Consider the following 20872-nt stretch of genomic DNA (forward strand, 5'->3'; position numbering starts at 1 on the left):
GAAAAAGAAAACGATTTATTGTAGCTAAATTTCTAAAATAATTTACAAATTACTAACCTTGACAATAAACATCTTTCGATCAGGTTGTGAAGAGCTTTGAAGAGCAAAGACCTGCATTCGTATGACAAACCACTTTCCCAAGAACCTTGTTCGCAATCTGTAAAGAAAAAAAATTAACATTAATAAATTTATAACATAAATATATTATAATATATCAGCTTTCATTTTCCATAATTACATGAAACATATTATCTTTTGACTTTGCACGTTTTACTAAAGATATTTTTTTATTAAAATTTATGTTAAATTTTACTAAAAAACTCTTATCAAGAAAGTATTCGGATTGCATATAAATCTAAATTAAATATTAACTTGCTCAACAGCGGCTGGTTGAGACACGATTATGATTTTCACAAGTAAGCTTTTTGATATTTATTTGATCAACAAATATTTGTGCTTTAAAAACTGCAGCAAATGTTACAAAACGATTGTATCTTTGTGGTGTTCGACTCGAAATATTTAAAAGCAAAGTCAAATTCGTAAATATTTATAAAAAATACATATATCAATTTTGCATTGCGTGTGGGGTAGAAAATTCAGGAAATAAGTTTTATATTTTCTTTAAAGAGTTTAAGAGATATTCCCGACTGTTACTTTTTATATTGTCCCCCTGTATATAATACTCTTCCTGAAGCAAACATGAAATAGCGCATTAAAAATTGACCAAAAAATAGTTCCTGTTGAACAAAGCATTCCATGGCTCAACTTTTGTTTAGATGAAATCAGTTATGTAAAAAATATTTGTTTATTCAGTAAGTTGGAAGCCTTTTGAAATAGTATATCACAAAAAAATTTCTGCGGAAATGCATGCTTTTTCAGTTATTCAACTTTAAAATAGCTGAAATCAGGGCTACTTGCGTTTATCTGAAATCAGTTAAGTAAAAAATATTTGTTTATTTAGTATTGGAATGCATCATTTTCCGTTTTTCAACTTTAGAATTGCTGAAATCAGAGCTACTTTAGCTGAAATCATTGACAGGGGTCTAATATCAAAAGCAGCAAACTCCACCATTCCTTCACTCCGACTCCCCAACATGTATGGTCCTATAATTAAATTTGCACTTGAAATTGATCTGAACCAAAAGTTTACAACAAAGTTTAAAAACTATAACCTTCGTTGCGTTGCAAACTTTTAGTTCAGTATCAATTTCAAGTACAAATTTAATTATAGGACCGTATATTGGGAGTTTGCTGCTTTTGATATTGGACTTCTGATGTAAGAAATATTTGATTGTTTAGTATTTGGAAGCCTTTCCAAATAGAAAGTCACGAAAAATATTCTGTGGAAATACATAATTTTCAGTTTTTCAACTTTAGAATAGCTGAAACCAGTTTCATTAAAACACCGTTTCTGTTTTTCATTCTAGAGATTTTTCTAGACACGCAAAAAACTTTTAGACAATTCTAGTTTTTACAGTTGAGGATTGGAACCTTTGGTGTTACACAGCAAAATAAAAACACTAAATCACCACAATACACCAAAACACTTTTACTTTTACACTGGACGCGCGTTTCGCTAACTATGTTAGCATCATCAGTAGATGATTATAAACTAAAGTACAATCTACAAGCTGAGCGTTTATATACTCGCTCTGTGGGCACCGAGTGGGCGTGGCAAAATTTAGCCAACCGAGTCAGAGCCCACTGAGCGTAACAGGTAGATTTCCGCCACTAGAGTAGTAGGAACAAAGAATTTGAAGGAATTGGACCGTTGTCTCTGTTCATACTATCTATACATTTATTAATTCTGATGCTTTCATATGCATCTAATTGCCTGTAATATTAATAAGTAATTGATAGTATGAACAGAGACAACGGTCCAATTCCTTCAAGTTCTTTGTTCCTACTACCAGAGGCGCAACTAGGAGGGGGCCAGAGGGGGCTTAGCCCCCCCCAGATGTCCAGTGCGTGTCGTATAAATCTGGCTTTAACCTCACATTAATCTTATCTTATAGTGACCTAAGCCCCCCCAAAAGACTTAAGCCCCCCTAAAAGTATATGTCTAGTTGCGTTATAATGTCTTGTTGTCTACTTGTAGATTGTACTTTAGTTTATAATCATCTGCTGATGATGCTACCATGGTTAGCGAAACGCGCGTCCAGTGTAAAAGTAAAAGTGTTTTGGTGTATTGTCAAAGACTACAAAGACGAGACAGTGGGAGAGAGAAACGATTTTAGAAAAAGACAGAGCGGGTCGCACTTTAAAGGGACAATTTCTATGAATTTTGATGCAATTACAATATTGCCAAGTATAAAACAGTTAAATGAATAGAGTGAAATATATTGTGATGTAAACCTGGTTATAATAAATCAATTTTTCTGGATTCTATTTTTGTATCACATACACTAAAAAATCTCTAAAATAATAGGGTGCATGTAGAAAGTTGACATTGTCGCAAATTTAACTTACAATAATCTTAAAGAACTGGGATATGTAAATAATGACTGTGTGTCTCTTCGAACCAATAAACTATTATCTATCTACATATTTACTTAAATAAGTGAAAATTGTTTGTTATCAATCATTTCTAAAATTAGACATGTTTTTCAGCAAAGTACATAAAAAATACTATTTCTATTTTCAGCTTTAACTCTCCTATCAGAAACAGTGAAAATATTTAAGCTTGATTTTCATGCGTCCGTTGTCCGACGATATGATGATACGATAATTATTTTATTGATTGAATTTAAAGACTTCAATTGGTTAGAAAATTAGACAGTTTTTAAATTTATTGCATTTTCATGCTTCCCTCATCGGATGTACGATTTGCTTGTGATTGGTGTCATTTTATATTTTCATTTCCGTAACGATTTCGCTGTTTTACTTATAGTCTAAGAGCTAGCAACGTTTTTGAGAGAGAATTTTAAGAAAGCTATTCTTTAATGTATCTTTTGTTATGCTCTCCTGAACAGAGTGCGGACTGTCTGGCTGCCGGTAGACGTTGCGTTTACTACTGCGCATCATATCTGTATTCAACATCTGTTCACTACTGCGCATCACAAATTCGCGCTATATTTCAGTAACTAAGGAAGCTAGGACAAACATGTGCAGCATATTTAGTTTCATAAAAAAGTAGCAAAGTAATGTGAAACTCGCATCATTGTATCTCTACTCATAAACGAGAAATAGCATAAAACACACAAAAATGGGATACCCTGTACAGATGTGATGCGCAGTAGTGAACCGCAGTAGTCTACCGGCACCCAGACGGCCCGCACTTTGGCCAGGAGAGCATAACAAAAGATATATTAAAGAACCAGTTTTTTCAAAATTCTCGTTTTTCCGACGTTGTTAGCTCTTGTACTATTATATTTTTATTAAGGTTAGATTAAATTTGTCAAAAAAGTGTCAAAACGTCCGTTATTGTACGATCATTCTCCGTTGACGACGAGTAAAAAAATTACGGATGAAAAGTGGTGCGAAAACGCTATGACCAATCAGAGCGCCGCACTGTGGTCAATTTTTAAAAATTAACAGGAAAATATTAAAAAATCTGATGAGGCTAAGCGGCGTCAAAAACTCCATAAGTAGGCTTTGAAGTAGTGGCTAAGAATATTTCATTAACAAATATGTCAAAGGTCGTTGCGAATTTACTGTTATTTTGATTGAAAATGTAGTATAGTTGACAAACTAAACTAAATAATCTTGTTATTTGCACATGAATAAAGTTTTTAATTTGGGTATTCCGTGCAAAAAGTTATATGTCATTAATACTATCTAAAATGGAAAGAGCAATTGTTGGTGGTAAGTTTTTTGGCATTAATGTTCTTCTGTTGAGTATTAAATATGAGTAAATAATTTTGATATGGTTAGATTTTTTTTTAAATTATTAGAATATACATTTTTTTAATGAACTAGCAGAAACAAGTCTTATGAGGTTTCAGTTTTAAATAAAGTTAAGTTGATAGTTAAACCATTAGACAACTTTACCAAACCTACAAATTTACCGTCCTAGTCCGTCAGTTTTTTGGGACGCCAGGTCCAGGCCATTTTTTAGGACGTATTGCCCAGGTTAAACGCTTGGAGGTTGTTGACTTTTTAAAAGCAACTGTTAGCAAAATCTGTAAGACCCATAGTATTATTCTTAGAATATGATAATTTTTAAATATCTAACATATGCAAATGATCGCGAACAAAATCTATTTAAAATAAAAAATAACGAAACTTTTCCAGGTTTTTAATTATTATACACCCTGTATACGACCTGTTCTTATTAATTATATTATTAATGTAATTTTATGATTCCTAACATATAAAATCGGATATAGTTATTAATCAAAGTTAAGTAATTTTCACTAATATTTTTTTCCGGCTAATTTGACAAAATTGACCACAGTGCGCCGTCGGACCATCGCGTCAACGGATAACGTACGCATGAAAATCAAGCTTTAGTCGTAAAACCAGGACATCACAAAATTTAAACATCCTACAAGGTATATTAAAAGTATTCATGTGAAAACGTATTAATTAAAAATCTAGGTTAATCAGCAGCAAAATGAACAAACTGGCTTCCCATCCGATTAAGCAAACCCTCCGGTCAAGCCCCTGACCCACATTTTTTATCTGTTAACAGAGGGAATCAAAGGGTAAATATTACCCGATAACCGATTATCCCCTAAAAGGGTTCCTGAAATTACCCTACCGGTCAAGGACCGGATGTGATTTAAAATTCACTTCAGTCGGGGAGTGGATTGAATGTTGTTTTCCATATTTTAGCAGTAGGTAAGTAGATTAAAAAAGTTCGGGAGTTATGTTTCTAGTTCTAACTATAATTAAAAGTTTGATTTATTTGTTTTTTGATTTAGGTTACGTTCATTTATTCATATTTTTAATCTAATTTTGCATTATTATTAAAAGATAAAATGAATTTAAGTAAATTTCGAACTTAATTATATGAAGGTCTGTCTCGATAAAGTAAATACGTACTTACTAGGGTTCAGAACCGGGAAACGCCGGTACCGAAAGTACCGGGAATTCCATGTTCTTTTGAGACATCAAAGAACCGGGACTCGAAATTATTAAGGAGTTTTCTAGGTTGGTTGATGTTTGACGTAATTTTTAAGCTACCTTTGTGTTTTCTTTTTTTTCGCTTGTGTTCAATATTTGTGTTCATGTTTACTTTCTCATGACCTAATAATTTAATATTATTTTCATTTGAAACTCAATTTTTATCGGTTTTACTTTTGGGAACCATCCCTTGCTTGCTAATTGACGAACTCCACAATCGTTGAACGAAAATATTTTAGTTCGGCTCTGGAGACTCATTAAAAACTAATTAATACTACCAATTAGGGTTCACATCTTTTTGGTCATCACAGAACCGGGCCTCGGTAACAATAATTAAAAAATTATTTTGATTTTTATTTGTTTTATTTGTGAGAAAGTCCTTTGATACCTTCTAGCGGTCGAAATCAAACTCTTCTAGATAATTTATGATGCTATTTCTTATTGTTTTTGCTTCTTTTCTCCTTTGAAGTTCCTATAATATTTATTATGTTATGTTATGATAGATATTTGCCTTTTTAATTCAATATTTTAGCGCTTTTGTCTCAAATTCAGTTAAGTTGGTTTGCGTTGTTTGATGTGAAGTTACCTATACTTTTTTCTTTACTTGTGTTCATGTTAATTCTTTCATGACTGATTACTTAATAATTTCATATTATTTTCATTAAAAATCTCAATTTTTTATCCATTTTACTTTGAAAAACCATCCCTTGCTTTCTGATTGATGAACTGCACCACCATTGAACAAGAATTAATCAGTACACAAAAAATAGCCATCTTATCCGATAGTCAACAACGGACAAATTAGGCAAAGAAAATAAAGATCTCCTACTCTCGGTGCTAGTCCACCAATGGATAGAAGGTAATGAAAAAACAAACGATCTAGCTATAAATGGAGCGAACCCTCCATTAACTAGGCCAGAACCGTTCTGCTTTCTAAATGAAAACCAACTTAAAGTGGAACTCAAGAACCTGGAAGACCCCATCGGTAACCTGGAATCATCTAATGATCTAAGACACTCGAACACATTTCTCAAAACTTACGAACGAGAAAAAATAAAGATTTTCCTTGAATAAGAACAATCTTCGAATTGTCACGGGTTTTTAACAGAACAGTGTCTCCTCAATGAACATCTCAGTAGATTGAAACTAAGAAACTACAACAAACCATTCGAGGTGAACAAAATGGATTTGGGAATGTGGACAGATATAACATTCCTTCAGGATGGACTAACCTAGTATACAGACGGGTCAAAGACCGCTGAAGTAACAGTAGCTGGAGTATTTGGGGAAAGACCAACGGTAAGCTTATCATTTTCATTGGGTAAACACTCAACCGTATTCCAGACACAAAATCTTCGCCATTCTACAATGTGCGAGAGAAAACAATAGAAGAGCTTATTCAGGTAAGCTCATCAATATATGCTCAGACAGTCAGGCGGCACTAGGGGCACTTATGAACCTAAAGGTATCGTCGAGACTCATCTGGGAATGCCTAGATGAACAGGGAGCTCTTGCACGAAGGAACAGAATTAAATTACTCTGGGTGCAGCGGCATCCAAGGCAACGAAAAAGCCGACGAGTTAGCTAGGCAAGGATCATCGGCATCCTATCTTGGTCCAGAGCCAGTACTGGGAATAACCAAATATATGACCCGTAGTGCACTCTGGATCAGGGAAAAGCAGAATGTCCACTGGAGAAACAGACAGGGACACAGGCACAGCAAGGCTTTTATCCAAAGACCTAGCTCTAAAACCGCAAAAGAACTGCTAATGCTTAGCAGGAATAAAGTGCGGATTACAACAGGCCTCTTGACAGGACACATGGCTGTCAAGTGTTACCTAAACAAGTTCAATGTGTATCAAGGAAGTCTTTGCTGCAGACTCTGCGATAAAGATCCTGAAACAGCGGAGCACTTGATATGTCATTGCGAGTCTCTGGATCGCAAGTGACACTTTTTATTTGGAAAAGCTAGGCTAGAACCGGAGGAACTATGCTCCCATTCTATCAAGGACCTGCATAAGTTAGTGCAGAGCACAGGGATAGGTGGATGGGTGCAGATATAGAACGGGGACAAACACAATAGGCCTCACAGGTCGTAGTGTTTCTGGCAGAGGACGGCCCGGCCGGCCCCTTGTTATGGACAAGTTTGGTTTACTTCGCGAGTAGTGTAAAGGCCGTTTTAGATTTGTAGGTATTTCATTCAAAAGATGAAGCATGAAATAAAATCTAGTTTATTATGGAACTGACAATATTAATTTATAATATTATCACACTACACCTACATAAATACAGTACATTTTATCATCATTATGCAACTCTATTTTAATCAATCATTACACACCTTGTAAATCGTAAAAGTATTTACTCTTATCGCGCGTCATAACATGATTTATATTTAAAAATAATTAGATTAAGTAGTTTTATACTACTGTGAATATTTACCGATTCTACAAACTTACGAAAAATATTTATTGGCTTTTTTAACTGATTTCTTGAAAGATAAGTAGCAAGATAAGCAATTAACGTAAAATTGTATTTAAAAATAAATTATCTCAACAACAAATTCAATGGTGAATAAAATGTATTTAAGGAATATTTCATTATTAAACTCTACTGTATAATTTAAGGAATTAAGTAACAAAATATTAATAATATTTCTTTACATAAAAAGAGTCGATGTGATCTAAAATTAAATTAAGGATTATGTATAAGAGTCACGCAAATTCATAAATAACAGCATAATATGCCAAAATACTTAATAAAATTTAATTAACTCGACTAATCCCATAATAAGTGACTTTTATAACGCTATTATTGTAAATGATATCTAAAATTTTAATCTTATAATTAAATTCTGATAACTAAATGATTTAGTTATTAGAATTAAGGCTATTACATCTGGAAGACCAAAACTGACCAGTGCAAGAGTTATGCAAGACCAAGACCCAGCATGCAAGAATCTTGCGGTCTTTTTTCACGTTTTTTATTTACTTACATCTCATTTTCAGAGATCATAATTAAAAAAATAAATATCGATTTTTGAACATTTGATCAAGACTGCAAAGCAATCTTTGTTATTTGTTTTCTACTACATAGACTAAATATTGTCTCATCTGGGAGTACGATAGTGCCCCCGCCAAGTCGAGCACAGCCCTACCATCTTTTTCTCGAAGGTATTAGCGGCACTTTTCACCACCCTCTAACTTCGTTATGAATAAAGCAAGAATATTAATTTTCACTACACATGAAGACATACCATAGCTGGCTAGGTTACCAAAATATCTAGTAATTATACCTCATTGTTTATGAATTATCACTTGTCAAATTTCTTTAATTTTTACATTGACTCACTGACACAATATCAAAATTCTAAGGTACTTCTAGAAGAGTTACAAACTTCAAATTTTGAATTTTATGTAGCTTTAAGCTTATAACCAAAGGAAAAAATGAAAAATCTCGGAATCTCCTTATGGATTAAAAGTTAGCTGTCTAGCCGCTACGGGTAATTGACTTTCAAGCCGAGAAAAAGGTAGAAAACTGGAATTAATCGTAGCGGTTTCTTCTGATTTTATTTTTATATGTATTCAAGGATTACGAATTTTTTCTAGTGAAACTTCTTTAACTTCGCCAGCTAAGGTATAAGGTGATCTCTAGAAGTGCTACAAACTTAAAATTTTGAATTTTAGGTAGCATTAAGCTTATAATGGAAGGAAACAAAAAATCCCGAAACATCCTTATGGAAGTTAGCTGTCTAGCCGTTACCGGTAACTGACTTTCCGGCGATTGTAATAGGAGGACCGGGCGATGATAGGATTGTTTTGAAAATTTGGATTTTTATATATAAAGACACTTACTCCATCTATCTAAAATATTATCAGCGTTACAGTGTTGCCGGATCATTTGAAAAGTGGTAGCATCTTTGTTAATTTAAATTAAACACCCAGTATATTATTACATTTTTGGAAACTACTCCATCTAGAAAAAAAAACACTACTAAGTATTAGTTATGTCTAATGACAGATAGTTTCTCGTTGCATATAATATAATATAGCATATAGCATATAATATAATCAGCATATAGCATATAATATAATCAGTTGAATTTTGTATCTCATACGATAAGGACGTGTTTGCCGTTTTTGCTCTGCGAGAAGTTTTTTTTTTTTTTTTTTTTGTTCGTTTTTACGATCGAGAATAAACAGTAAACGATAGTGTGTTTCGAATACGGGGTCGGTTCAAAATTTAATGTTCCCTTACATTTAATTTACTGGGAGGGACCCATAACACGGATGGCGTCTTCAAGGAACGATCAAATGAGATGTTCACACTGTGAAAAGACTGTCAGAGTGAATTCACCTTCAATTTCATGCTCTTCATGTCTATCATGGTTTCATAAGGGTTGTTCTGGGTCTCACCAATCCCGAATTCAACAAACAAGCATCATTGTGGAATAAATCAAAGGCGACCACTTGGACATGCCAACCCTGCATGGACGAAACACTTCTACAATCTGGTAGAAGAAAAAACACGAAAACAAAAATCTCGTCGTTCCATCGGCCCTGGGGCTGCTCTTCCCGAGGATGTTCCTGAGAACGACCAAATTTCACTTCGGGATATTATGAACAAATTATTACAGATTGAATCTCAATATTCGGATCTCCTTCCAAATATAACGAACAAATTAAAATAAACGCTGAACTCAATACAGAAATCGCAGAAATCAAATGTCAACTTTCCGCTTGTAACGGTCCTGCTGCCACGTCCTCGGCTTCGATGGCAACAGATGATTTGTTGAGAGAACTTCACGACCGGGAAAAGAGAAGAGGGAACTTTATCATATTTGGACAACCAGATTCTAACTCTGAATCCATAAGCGATCAAGACAAAGTTACTGCACTGAATGTATTGAATTCTACACTACCAAATAACAGCGTTGATCCAGTCAGCATCAGGACCTTTCGTCTTGGAAAATTTGCCCAGAATAAATCACGCCCTATAAAGGTGATTTGTGGTTCTCAAATTCTCAGAGAGTACTCTCAAATTCTAAGATTCTGAGGAACACACCAAACTTATCCAGTCTATCAATCAGCTCCGACAAGACACCCAAGCAACTCCAAGAATACAGAGAAACTAAACAACGCCTCATTGATAGACTAGCAGCCGGAGAATCCAATCTAAAAATTAAATATGTTAATGGCAGTCCAAGGATCGTTAGTGTGGACGTGAATCATTTAAACTTCCAGGGAACGCAAATAATCAGTCCGGCTTAAACATCGCCTACCAAAATGTTCGTGGGTGGAACACTAAGACTCATGAATTCTACAAGTCTATATCTGTGTGTGAACACCACATTATAGCAATTTCTGAAACCTGGTTGCAGTCTGGTCTGAATGATGCTGAGCTTATTGACACCAACTACAATTTGTATCGTAAGGATCGCAATCTGGAAGTCTTGAATGTTACCAGAGGCGGTGGAGTTTTGCTGGCAGTCCGAAGTTATCTCAATCGACCGTATTGGACCTGTCCATTTTTGAAGATGCGCTGCCGGCTCTCGACATTGTTGGGGTGAGTGTTGCGGGTGATGGGGGTGTTCTGTATATGTTTGCAGTTTACTTTCAGCCTAACACTTCAGTTGAGCATTTTCGTGTATTTTTTGATGTTTTTGAGTCCTTAACATTTCTCTATGGACGCGACATAATCTTATTAGGCGATTTCAATATTCATTTTTCAGATTCACCTACTGAAACTTGTCAAAAACTTCAGATTTTAAACGATTTTCTCGCTTTTTTTGATTTTAAGCAATGTAATAGAATTCAAAATCAAAACAATACTATTCTTGACCTAGTTATTACTAACTTGCCTTCAGAAGTCCTTACCACTTTTCCATTTGTCAAGGAAGATGGTTATCATCCAACACTACTAATAATTCCTGATTTGCCGATGAAACCCCATTCAAACTTTCCCTCTACTGTTCCGACAAAAAACTATAACTTCAGTAAAGCCAACTACCCGCATCTTTATAATCTTATCCTTACCACTAACTGGGACTTTTTAGAAGGCATGGAAAACGTTAACGCAGCAGTCGAGGCTTTCTATAATAGACTGTATGAACTCTTTGACCAATCCATCCCACTCTACAAACAGTATAAAAATAACAAAAAGTGTTCCTACCCATCATGGTATACATCCGAAATCATCAGTAACATTAAGGAGAAATCTAGAATCTTTAAGAGATGGAAAATCAATCGATCTCCGGAATCCTATGGGGCTTTTAAAACTCTTAGAGCAGTGATTAAGCAACAACTTGATAGTGCTTATAAAACGTATATAATCGCTGCTCAGGACTCACTACGAGCTGAACCCAGAGAATTCTGGAAATATATTCAGCAGAAACAGAATAGATCTCGTATTCCTGGCACTCTTAGAAACAGTGATAATACTCCTCTTGACAATCCCACTGACATTGTAAATTCTTTTGCCAATTTTTTCCAAGGTGTTTATATTGTGTCAAGCCCTGGCAATGTCTCGTATGAATGTGGTAATAGTATTTCTTTGGAGACATTTGACACCGAAGATGTGTTGAAGGCCTTAAAGTTCACTAAAAATAGAAAACGGCTGGCCCAGATAAGATTCCTTCCTTTCTTATAAGGGATTGCGCTTTTGTTCTGGCTGAACCATTAACTAGACTTTTTAACCTTTCTATCTCAACACAAACATTTCCTAGTGTTTGGAATCAAGCCAAGATTTGTCCAATTTTTAAAACGGGCAACAGAGATATCATTGAGAATTATCGTCCGGTCTCAATTCTATCCAACATTGCAAAGGCCTTCGAGATGTGTATACATAATAAACTATTTTTCAAAATTAAAAATTTGATAACACCATCTCAACATGGCTTTTTTCCAGGGCGATCAACTGTGACAAAGTTAACATGCTTTCTTGAATATACATATAACTCTATCGATGAAGGTTATCAGGTTGATGCTGTTTACACAGACTTCTCGAAGGCCTTTGATAAGATGGACCATGGGATTATGGCAGAGAAAATGTCACAAATGGGATTTGATAATAAATTAATAAAGTTCTTTTCCTCATACGTACATCAACGCAAGCAATATGTTGAATATAATGGTCACAGATCGTGTCCCTTTATAGCCACTAGCGGTGCACCGCAGGGCAGCTGTTTGGCACCACTGATATTTTCAATATACATAAACGATATAGTGACCCAATTAAAGAGCTGTTCGCTTTTATTTGCAGATGATCTGAAGATTTTTAGTGTCGTCCGGTGTAAGGATGATTGCATCCGTCTGCAGGCCGATCTTGATATTATCTCTAATTGGTGCGTGGAAAATCGACTTGCTTTAAACACCTCTAAATGTAAAAAAGTGTCCTATTCTCTGAAACGTATTGAACTTGACCACCCCTATACCATAAATAGCGCAATCCTGGAAAATTGTGAGCATGTTAAGGACTTAGCTGTTTACTTGGATAAGAAACTGACTTTTAACATACATATTGATGAAGTATTCCGTGGCGCTCTTAAATCTTTAGGATTTCTCCTGAGATCCACAGAAGGTTTCAATAGTCCATTATGTCTAACGGCATTATACATGAGCCTTGTGAAATCAAAAATCAATTATGCCTCTCAAATTTGGTCACCAATTCACCAGGTCCATATACGGAGATTAGAAAACGTTCAGCGTAAATTCCTAAAATATCTCTCGTTCAAACTGGATGGTGTTTTCCCAGAGCGTGGTTATAACCACTTACGGCTGTTGCAAAGGTTTGATCTTTTATCTATTGAGCAAACTCATAGACTTCACTCTTTATCTTTCCTTTATAAACTTTGTAACGGTCATGCGGACTGCGCTTCGCTATTAGCTCGGCTGAACTTTTCAGCTCCGCTCGTCCGTACTAGAAATCAAAACACGTTCTACCTGTCAAACGTCAGGACTTGTTTAGCCGGTAAGGCACCCCTCTACCGGGCCTGTACTGATTTCAATGATGTTGAGAGCCTGGCATCTGTTGATATATTTGGCGACTCACTGCGTCAATTCAGGAATGTTTTGGTCGGGCAAATGAAGAATCCTAACATTTTGTGATATTTTTTATTTTTTATTGTAGTTCGTTAGATTTAGAGTTTTGCTTTCACTTTATATTTATATTAGGTGTTATTTTTTTTTTTAAGATTACATATAGATTTGTTATATTTTGCATTGTACTTTTATGGTTGATTTGTGCTTATGTTAGCTTCATTTATTATGAATGTTCTGAATTTTTAGTGTACACAATTGTCTTTAATTTGGGATTTCCTGTTAGACAATAAACTATTATTTATTTATTTATTTATTTATTTATAATAATAAATAATAATTTATATTATCATATTTCTTCAGTAAAAATGCACTAATATTTTTTTATATTTTGAACTTGTAGACCGAAAATGTTTTAAACGAATAAAAATTATTCAGCTTTCAATCGATTAGCGTCAAGTTAAGTTCTAACAAAATATTTTATATGATGTAATGTTTAATTATTAATAAAAAATAGATATCACAGTTCAATATAAACTATATAAACGTTTCAGTGCCAAGACGATTACTATGTCATATTTACTTAATCCGTACCTATTACAGGTTTGCCACGCTTGTTACCGAAACACAGATGGCGACAATAAACGATAATTAATACATACTATTCAGCTGGTAATTTTATGGAAATCGGAAATCGTCGAACCACAAGCTGTTAATTAACCAATTTATTGACACTGAATTTCGAACGAAATATTTAAAATACAGAACCTGCACATTGGATCCTTATTTGAGCAAGTTTATACTTTGTTTATACCATGAAAGTTAAAAATACAACAATGATAAACTCGTAGGTATACACACATGGCCAAAATTAATGCATATAACGATATTTTATTTTATTTTGGACCTAATATGATTCTTTTTATATTTTTGGACATATTGGCTTACTACAAGACTAACTAATATAAAATTAAAAATCTAAGTGCAACTAGGCTGTTATTATAATTTTATTTCATAATGACTGAAAATCAACAAAAACAAATTTCATTTTAAACAGAAAAGATTGTAAACAATTTTAATTATGTCTTACAACTAATAGTCTGTATTGCCTCCTCGAGCCTCAATGCAAGCTGTGTGCTGTGTGACAACGTGGCATGCTCTCAATTAAGTTGTCCAGAAGATGTTGCGAAATGGCTTCCCATGTTTCGCGCGCAGCAATTTTTAATTCATTTCAATTCACGGGAAGAGGTTCATTCCTATTGGCAACATGGCGTTTTAGCATGTCCCAAGCATGTTCGATCACATTCATATCTGGAGACATCACAGTTTTCTGATACCCTCTTCTTCACAAAATTCGCGAATCGCTAAAGTGCGATGGGGAGGAGCATTATCGTCCATATAGACAAATTCATCCCCCACTGCCCCTTGAAATGGACGCACAATAAGCTTTAAAACGTCTCTAACATATGAGGCACCTGTCATTGTGCCACCAATAAAAGCAAGAGGAGTTCGAGCTCCGTGCATTATACCGTCTCATACCATAATGCTTCCCCCTTGAAACAGGACACGGGGTTGAGCTGCATTCACGTGTGTTCGTCTTCCAGAGGCTCTCCAGACCAAAGTTCGTCGCGTGTCTGACACTGGGCCTATTCTTGTTTTATCACTAAACATGACGAAATTCCAATTAGGTCCATTTGCTCTCATCTCCTCAGCCCATTGTAGTCGCGTAATTTTGTGCTGTAAATTAAGCTTCGGAACACGTAGAGGCCTCCTTAAATGTAATCCTGTCATGGAGTTTTCCTGCTATGGTCTTTCTTGAAACATTTACTCCAAGGCGAGCTAACTCATTTTTAATAGCAGTACTAGAAAGCAGGGGATTGCGTCGTGCAATTAGGGATATTTGACGGTCTTGCACAGCAGTCTCTTTCTACCTCTTCCAGGCCGGTCTGTAACCTCGTTTGTCTCCCTGATTTTCTCCCTTTTTTTAATATTCGCGAAACATCACTTTGGTTAACTCCTACAATGTTAGATATTGCAACTTGCAAACTATTGCAACTTGCCGGTAGCCCTGTTGAAACAGTGTTACTATTCTGACTCTATTAAATTGTAAAATAACGTTTCTAGACATTTGAAGGCCAAAACAATGGTTAAATTTCTTCTGAAACCCAAGAGACCACAAATCGAAATGTTCAAGAATTTGTAAATAATATTGGGTCTGAACGACATTTTTTTTACCATATCCATTTTAACAAAAAAATGTTTATTACAGATTATCGAAGCTATGTATAAAAAAAGATTCTTTAAATTCCTTTCCGTATATTTTTAAACGATATATGCTATAATTTTGGCCATGTGTGTACTTTGTTGTAACTTATAAATACAAATAGAGCAAAGTCTGTCCAACGAGCCAGAGAAGATTTCGACAGATGACATCCCAAAAATGACAGATACAACTGTCACTGGCATGTATCCTCTATCTATCCACTAGACAAGCTATAAACTCTCAAATATCCCAAATAATGTAGAATATAGTCCGTATTGATATTTTGTTCAGCATAATTCAACTACAACTATTAAATTAATAAAAAATCCGAGGGGAAATCTAATTAATACTCAAAATAAATAATAAAACACCACAAATAACTGCAAGTATTTTAAGGGGTAGAAATTTTCTCTCTTAACCATTTATAAAATAAATTACTAATAACCAACTTTGAAAATTTAAAAAAATAATGGCAACATGTTTGACGCCCAATGATGACAGTGTTGACACATTCTGGTTAACCTATCTTTTTATATACAGGGTGATCCGAACTGTAGGTATTTCGGAAACTTCGGCAACGTAATCTGCAGGAATAAGTAAAAAAATATATCCTAAAATGCTTAGTTTCGGAGATACAGGGTATAGAACTTTCATCATTTCGATTTTTTCCAAATAATTTATGAAGTAACGTCAATATTTGGATGAAAAATTATATTTGGAGTTTTTTGACATAAGAAATTTGATTTTGCTGTCAATATGACTCCTACTTGTAGAGCGCGCCACCTACATATTTTTTAACTGGTTTGAAGAGTAATAACTTTTCGTTCGTACCTGTATAAAACTACTCAAGTTCAAGAGTCAAAAAATATACATTTACGACATTTTTTACTTAAAATATCTCTTTGTAAAAATCGCTACGAGTAATGATTCTCGAGATATTTGGAATAGAAATTATCAGTACCTATCATCATTGACATAAATTAAACATGTTGACTAAATAGTTATTAGACAGAAATCAAAAATTTGAAATTATTTTTCGCCAAAAGTTCCAACAGAAATTTTTTATCGTCATTTTTTCGCAGATAAATTTATGATTAATTTAAAAAAAAAATCCCAAATTTATTATTTCAGTTAGGCTCCGTGTTTATTTTTTGTCAATAATGACATGTACTGACTATTTCCGTTCTAAATATCTTTAGAACGGTTGTTCGTAGCGGTTTTTACCAAGATACGTTTTTTACGTAAAAAGTCACGGAAATGAATAGTTTTTCACTTAGTAGTTTTATACAGGTACGGACAAAAAGTGATTACTCTTTAAAACAGTTAAAACACATGTAGGTGGCGATACCTATAAATAGGGGTCATATTGACATCAAAATCAAATTTCTGATGTCAAAAAACTCCCAGACACCAATTTTCATCCAAATATTGACGTTACTATAGGAATTATTTGAGAAAAATCGAAACAAAAATGATATTTCTACACCCTGTATTTCCGAAACTATAAGCTTTTTAGAACATAGATTTATACGATTTTTTTACTTATTTTTATCTGCAGAATATGCTGCCGAAGTTTCCGGAATACAGTTCGGACCACTCTGTATATGTCTATGTCTTACTTAACTTTAATAATTTTACCTCGTATTGGTTATAACAGACTAATAATTGTTATATTTGTTAATATTCTGCGACGCCACAACAAAACTCAAGGTGAATCCCGCGTAACTGTGGTAACGTTCACGGTAAAGCGATCACTTTTCTACTTAAGAATGTTGTTAATTTATTGTTTATATTGACTGAGCTAATAAAAGTCTGCGGTAATTTGCCATATGGAACATCGGGTATCATAAAATTTGTAGAGAAATTTGGAGAGTTTAAAAACAGATGTCTGGTTAAGCATTTTTCGTTTTCCTGAAAATACTTCTGGGTTTTTCGCCACTAGAAAACAATCTACAAAATAAAAAAGGTATTTTTTGTAAACACCACTGCGTTGATCCGGTGCAGACCAATTTGTCAGTGGTATTTTACCCACAAAACAAAGTTGCCTAACTGACAAAAAAAATCGTTTTGGTAAACTATTTTTTTACATATTATGGATAAACCCAACAGCACACCAAACAGGTCCAAACACACCACATAAAACACACCAAAGCCTAGTGATATTAAAAAATAACATCAAAAGTAATGATAATTGAAAAAAAAATGCAAATGGTTGATGGCCAGTTCATTTCGCTCTTAAAAATTAACCAAGGCATGTGTTGACACGAGACAAAAACAAAATGCTCAGGAGCCATGGTTTTGACCAAAAAATATTTTTTTAGGAAAATTCACTTAAGAAATTATTGCACAGGGTATTTTAATTGGGGTAAAAACAACCCTTCGATTAACCGTGCAAATGATTTAGCTAGAAAATGAGCAAACACTTCCACTAACTGGACTAGAACCGTTCTGCTTCCAGAACCCAAGTGGAAACCAACTTAAAGTAGTCAAGAACCTGGAAGCATTCATCTGTAACCTTGAATGGGAAGGGAAGAACAATATTCTGATTGTCACGGGGTTTCTAACTGCTGAGTTACCTCAATGAACACCTCAGTAGACTGAAGCTAAAGGTGTGTTTCCACCAAAAACATTGAAAAACAAACATTCGCAACTGTTTGTGAATGTTTGAAAACGTTTGCAAATGTTGGTTCGTTTCTATTTTTCTCTTTTTGAACAGGACAAGAATCCGCGAATTAACAGTGAGTTTGTGAACATTTTTTGTCAACGATCCGGAATATTTGTACAAAATGGCTCCGCGAAAAACAGCTATTGTAAATGCCGCTGCTTTTATTATAATGTGTGTTTTAAAAGAAAAGGAGACTATGAAAAAAAGAAAAGAAAACATAGGCCTTGGACGTTCTTGGATACTTCTTGAAAACGAGAAACTCAGTACAACTGATTCGTGATATAACAACAGATGATAGAAGTGGCCTATTTAGGAATTTCTCTAGAATGTCACAAGAAGACTTTCAATACAATATCGTTAAGCGGTTCTAAAATAGGTAAAAAAGATACAAATTACAGAGACTGTATTCCTGTGGAACTGAGATTGGCTATAACACTTCGGTTTTTAGCCACCGGAGATTCATACAACAGCCTTATCTTTAGAGTTTCGAAGCCACTAATATTTGAAAGTTTAAAAGAACGACACAAAATGACACGTTCAAATTCAAATGGTCCCTGTTTTGAAAAAAAAATGCCGTTTAAACCTGTTTTCACAAAATGCGCACAAACAGCAAATTCCTTTGATTTACCGACATCGGCCGGAACATAGCCACAATTGGTTCGCGACCGTTTGCGAACATTTGCAAACATTCTCAATAACATCTCCACCGGACAAATAAATATGTTTGCAAATATTGCTGATTATTGGCGAACATTTGCAAAGATTATGCGCGCTTGGTGGAAACACACCTTAAGAAACAACGGCAAATGCAGATTCTGTGGGGAAATTGGGGAAACACCTGAACACCTTATCACTGGGTGCGCCAAGACAACAACCATACGTGCTATAAACTTTGGTACGACTGATATCGGAAATGGATAACTAACCTCTGTAAAATCCTCAAAGATACTCTCTTTTGCCAAGCCCAGAGACTGTATAATGAGTTATAACACAAAGAGGGGGACACAATCCCCACTCCTCCTATTTAATAAACCAAGTACTAAACTTTATAAAAAAATGAGTTTAGGAATTAAACTTGATATATTTGGATACATTTTCCGAAAAAATCATACCATAGTGCTAAAAATAAAAAAATATAACACTTTAAATCTGACGAAAAAATTTTCCGTTGCATTTTTTTGCATCTCAGTGATAAAATTTTCCAAATAACAAAATAAACACTAAAGGAAAATAATCAAACCAAATTTCGTAGGAAGAAAAAGTGCATTATTTTTTCTTATTATGTATTTTCGTAGGAAGAAAAAGTATTATATTGCAATTAACAAGTCAACCGTCAAAGTATTCTTTTTTTTCAATAACATAGAGTATCAAAAAATATATTTAACCTGTATCGACATTACTAAGACATTAAGTGAATCCCTAAGCAGTAGAATATAGCGATGCAAGCAATCAAGCTCTACCGTTATCGTACGAGTTCATCGACTTTTTACCGGCTACGCCTCCTGAAAATTTCTATTACACAAATCCGTAAATCCGTAAAATATATGAAATTTTACAGATGTCGTATGTAGTAGATCTTTAAGAGAAAACAATAGTAACTAAAAATAATAATTTAATTTCAATTTCCGTTTTCAACCTGTGATTCTTGTTTTTATTATACCGCATGATCAAAAAAAAAACGTCGTCAAAGACGTCTGAAACCAAAACAAAACATTCAGTTTTTAAGACCCTCTGTATACATAAATAAAAATTAATATATTATTATTGATTTTTAAAATATTATTCGCAAAACCAGAGAGAGAAAGAGAGAAATCAGACGACGAAGAGATAATAAGTGTTAAGTAATAGCTTTTAGACTACCATTCAAGACGCATTGATGTTATTTTGGTTCGTAAGTTTTATGACAAAGAATGTTATTAAATGTTAGTAGTTCAGTGTAAGAATAAGGGCCTTGTTGAATGAACTGTTGAACACTTTTCGACCGTGAATGGGCGAATATCTTAGCTCACGACAGAGCAAACAAAAATAGTAAATAGAATAACGTATAAACTAAAGATATTTGCAACAAACCTTCAACTTTAGTTTCTAGTTCCGCAACTAGGGCATTAGTACCTACGGGTGGGGTTACCCGTTAAACTAACAAAAACTTCTTCCGTTTTGCATGTAATAAATGTGGCATGTTTTGAATGTATGAAACTACCAACATTGGTATGAGTACAGTTTCTATATTATTATGATTTCTCTTTTACTAAAGTTCAGAACAGCATAGTTGGATTCTTTGGAATAATGATCAAGGTTTTCTCTGCCGTGCTCATTTACTTGTGAATTCCAGGTAGAGTGCTGCACTCTTCTCATTTCATTTAATAAAATAAATAGAACTATTTACAAATTTAGCGTTTCATTTACATAACCTATTCTGAAATTTCCCAAAATATTGCTTCTGTCGGGCGCATCCTAGGTAATGACAGTAAAAATATTTTTAACACAACGTAGGTTTCTTTACTTCATTTATATTGTTTGTTATAAAATTGGCCAATATTATCTCTTCAACTTTGTTGACCGATCCTGGGTTATTATACTACAACCGGTATCAGGTCTAATAAGAGACCAAGTTAGAGATGGAAAAAATAGAGCCTGATCCTCGAGCCTCCACCTCACAGGTACCTCAGCAGGAGATAATCTCCTAGATTGTATGTTGAGTTATAACTCAAGAAAGGAGGACACAATAGATCTTTAATGTCGCGGTGATTAACCCCCTTCCACTCATTCTACATTCTTCTAGCCATCAACCCTTTTTTCTATTTCATCACCTGGAGACCTGGCAACGGCGCCGCCATCGCC

General features: G+C 34.4%; 1 protein-coding gene across 5 annotated transcripts in view; it reads right to left on the bottom strand.

The window, feature by feature from the left end:
* LOC115874255 (mediator of RNA polymerase II transcription subunit 13) overlaps positions 1-20872 on the bottom strand; it is a 166286-nt gene that overhangs the window by 57444 nt on the left and 87970 nt on the right. For all 5 annotated transcript variants that reach the window (XM_030889356.1, XM_030889352.1, XM_030889355.1 and 2 more), the window contains exon 3: positions 58-157. In XM_030889356.1, coding sequence (XP_030745216.1) covers positions 58-157 — 100 coding nt within the window. The remainder of the gene's footprint in view (positions 1-57; positions 158-20872) is intronic.

Source organism: Sitophilus oryzae, unplaced genomic scaffold (assembly GCF_002938485.1).
Source record: "Sitophilus oryzae breed Bouriz unplaced genomic scaffold, Soryzae_2.0 scaffold_125_pilon_pilon, whole genome shotgun sequence".
In the NCBI taxonomy this organism is placed as follows: Eukaryota; Metazoa; Arthropoda; class Insecta; order Coleoptera; family Curculionidae; genus Sitophilus; species Sitophilus oryzae.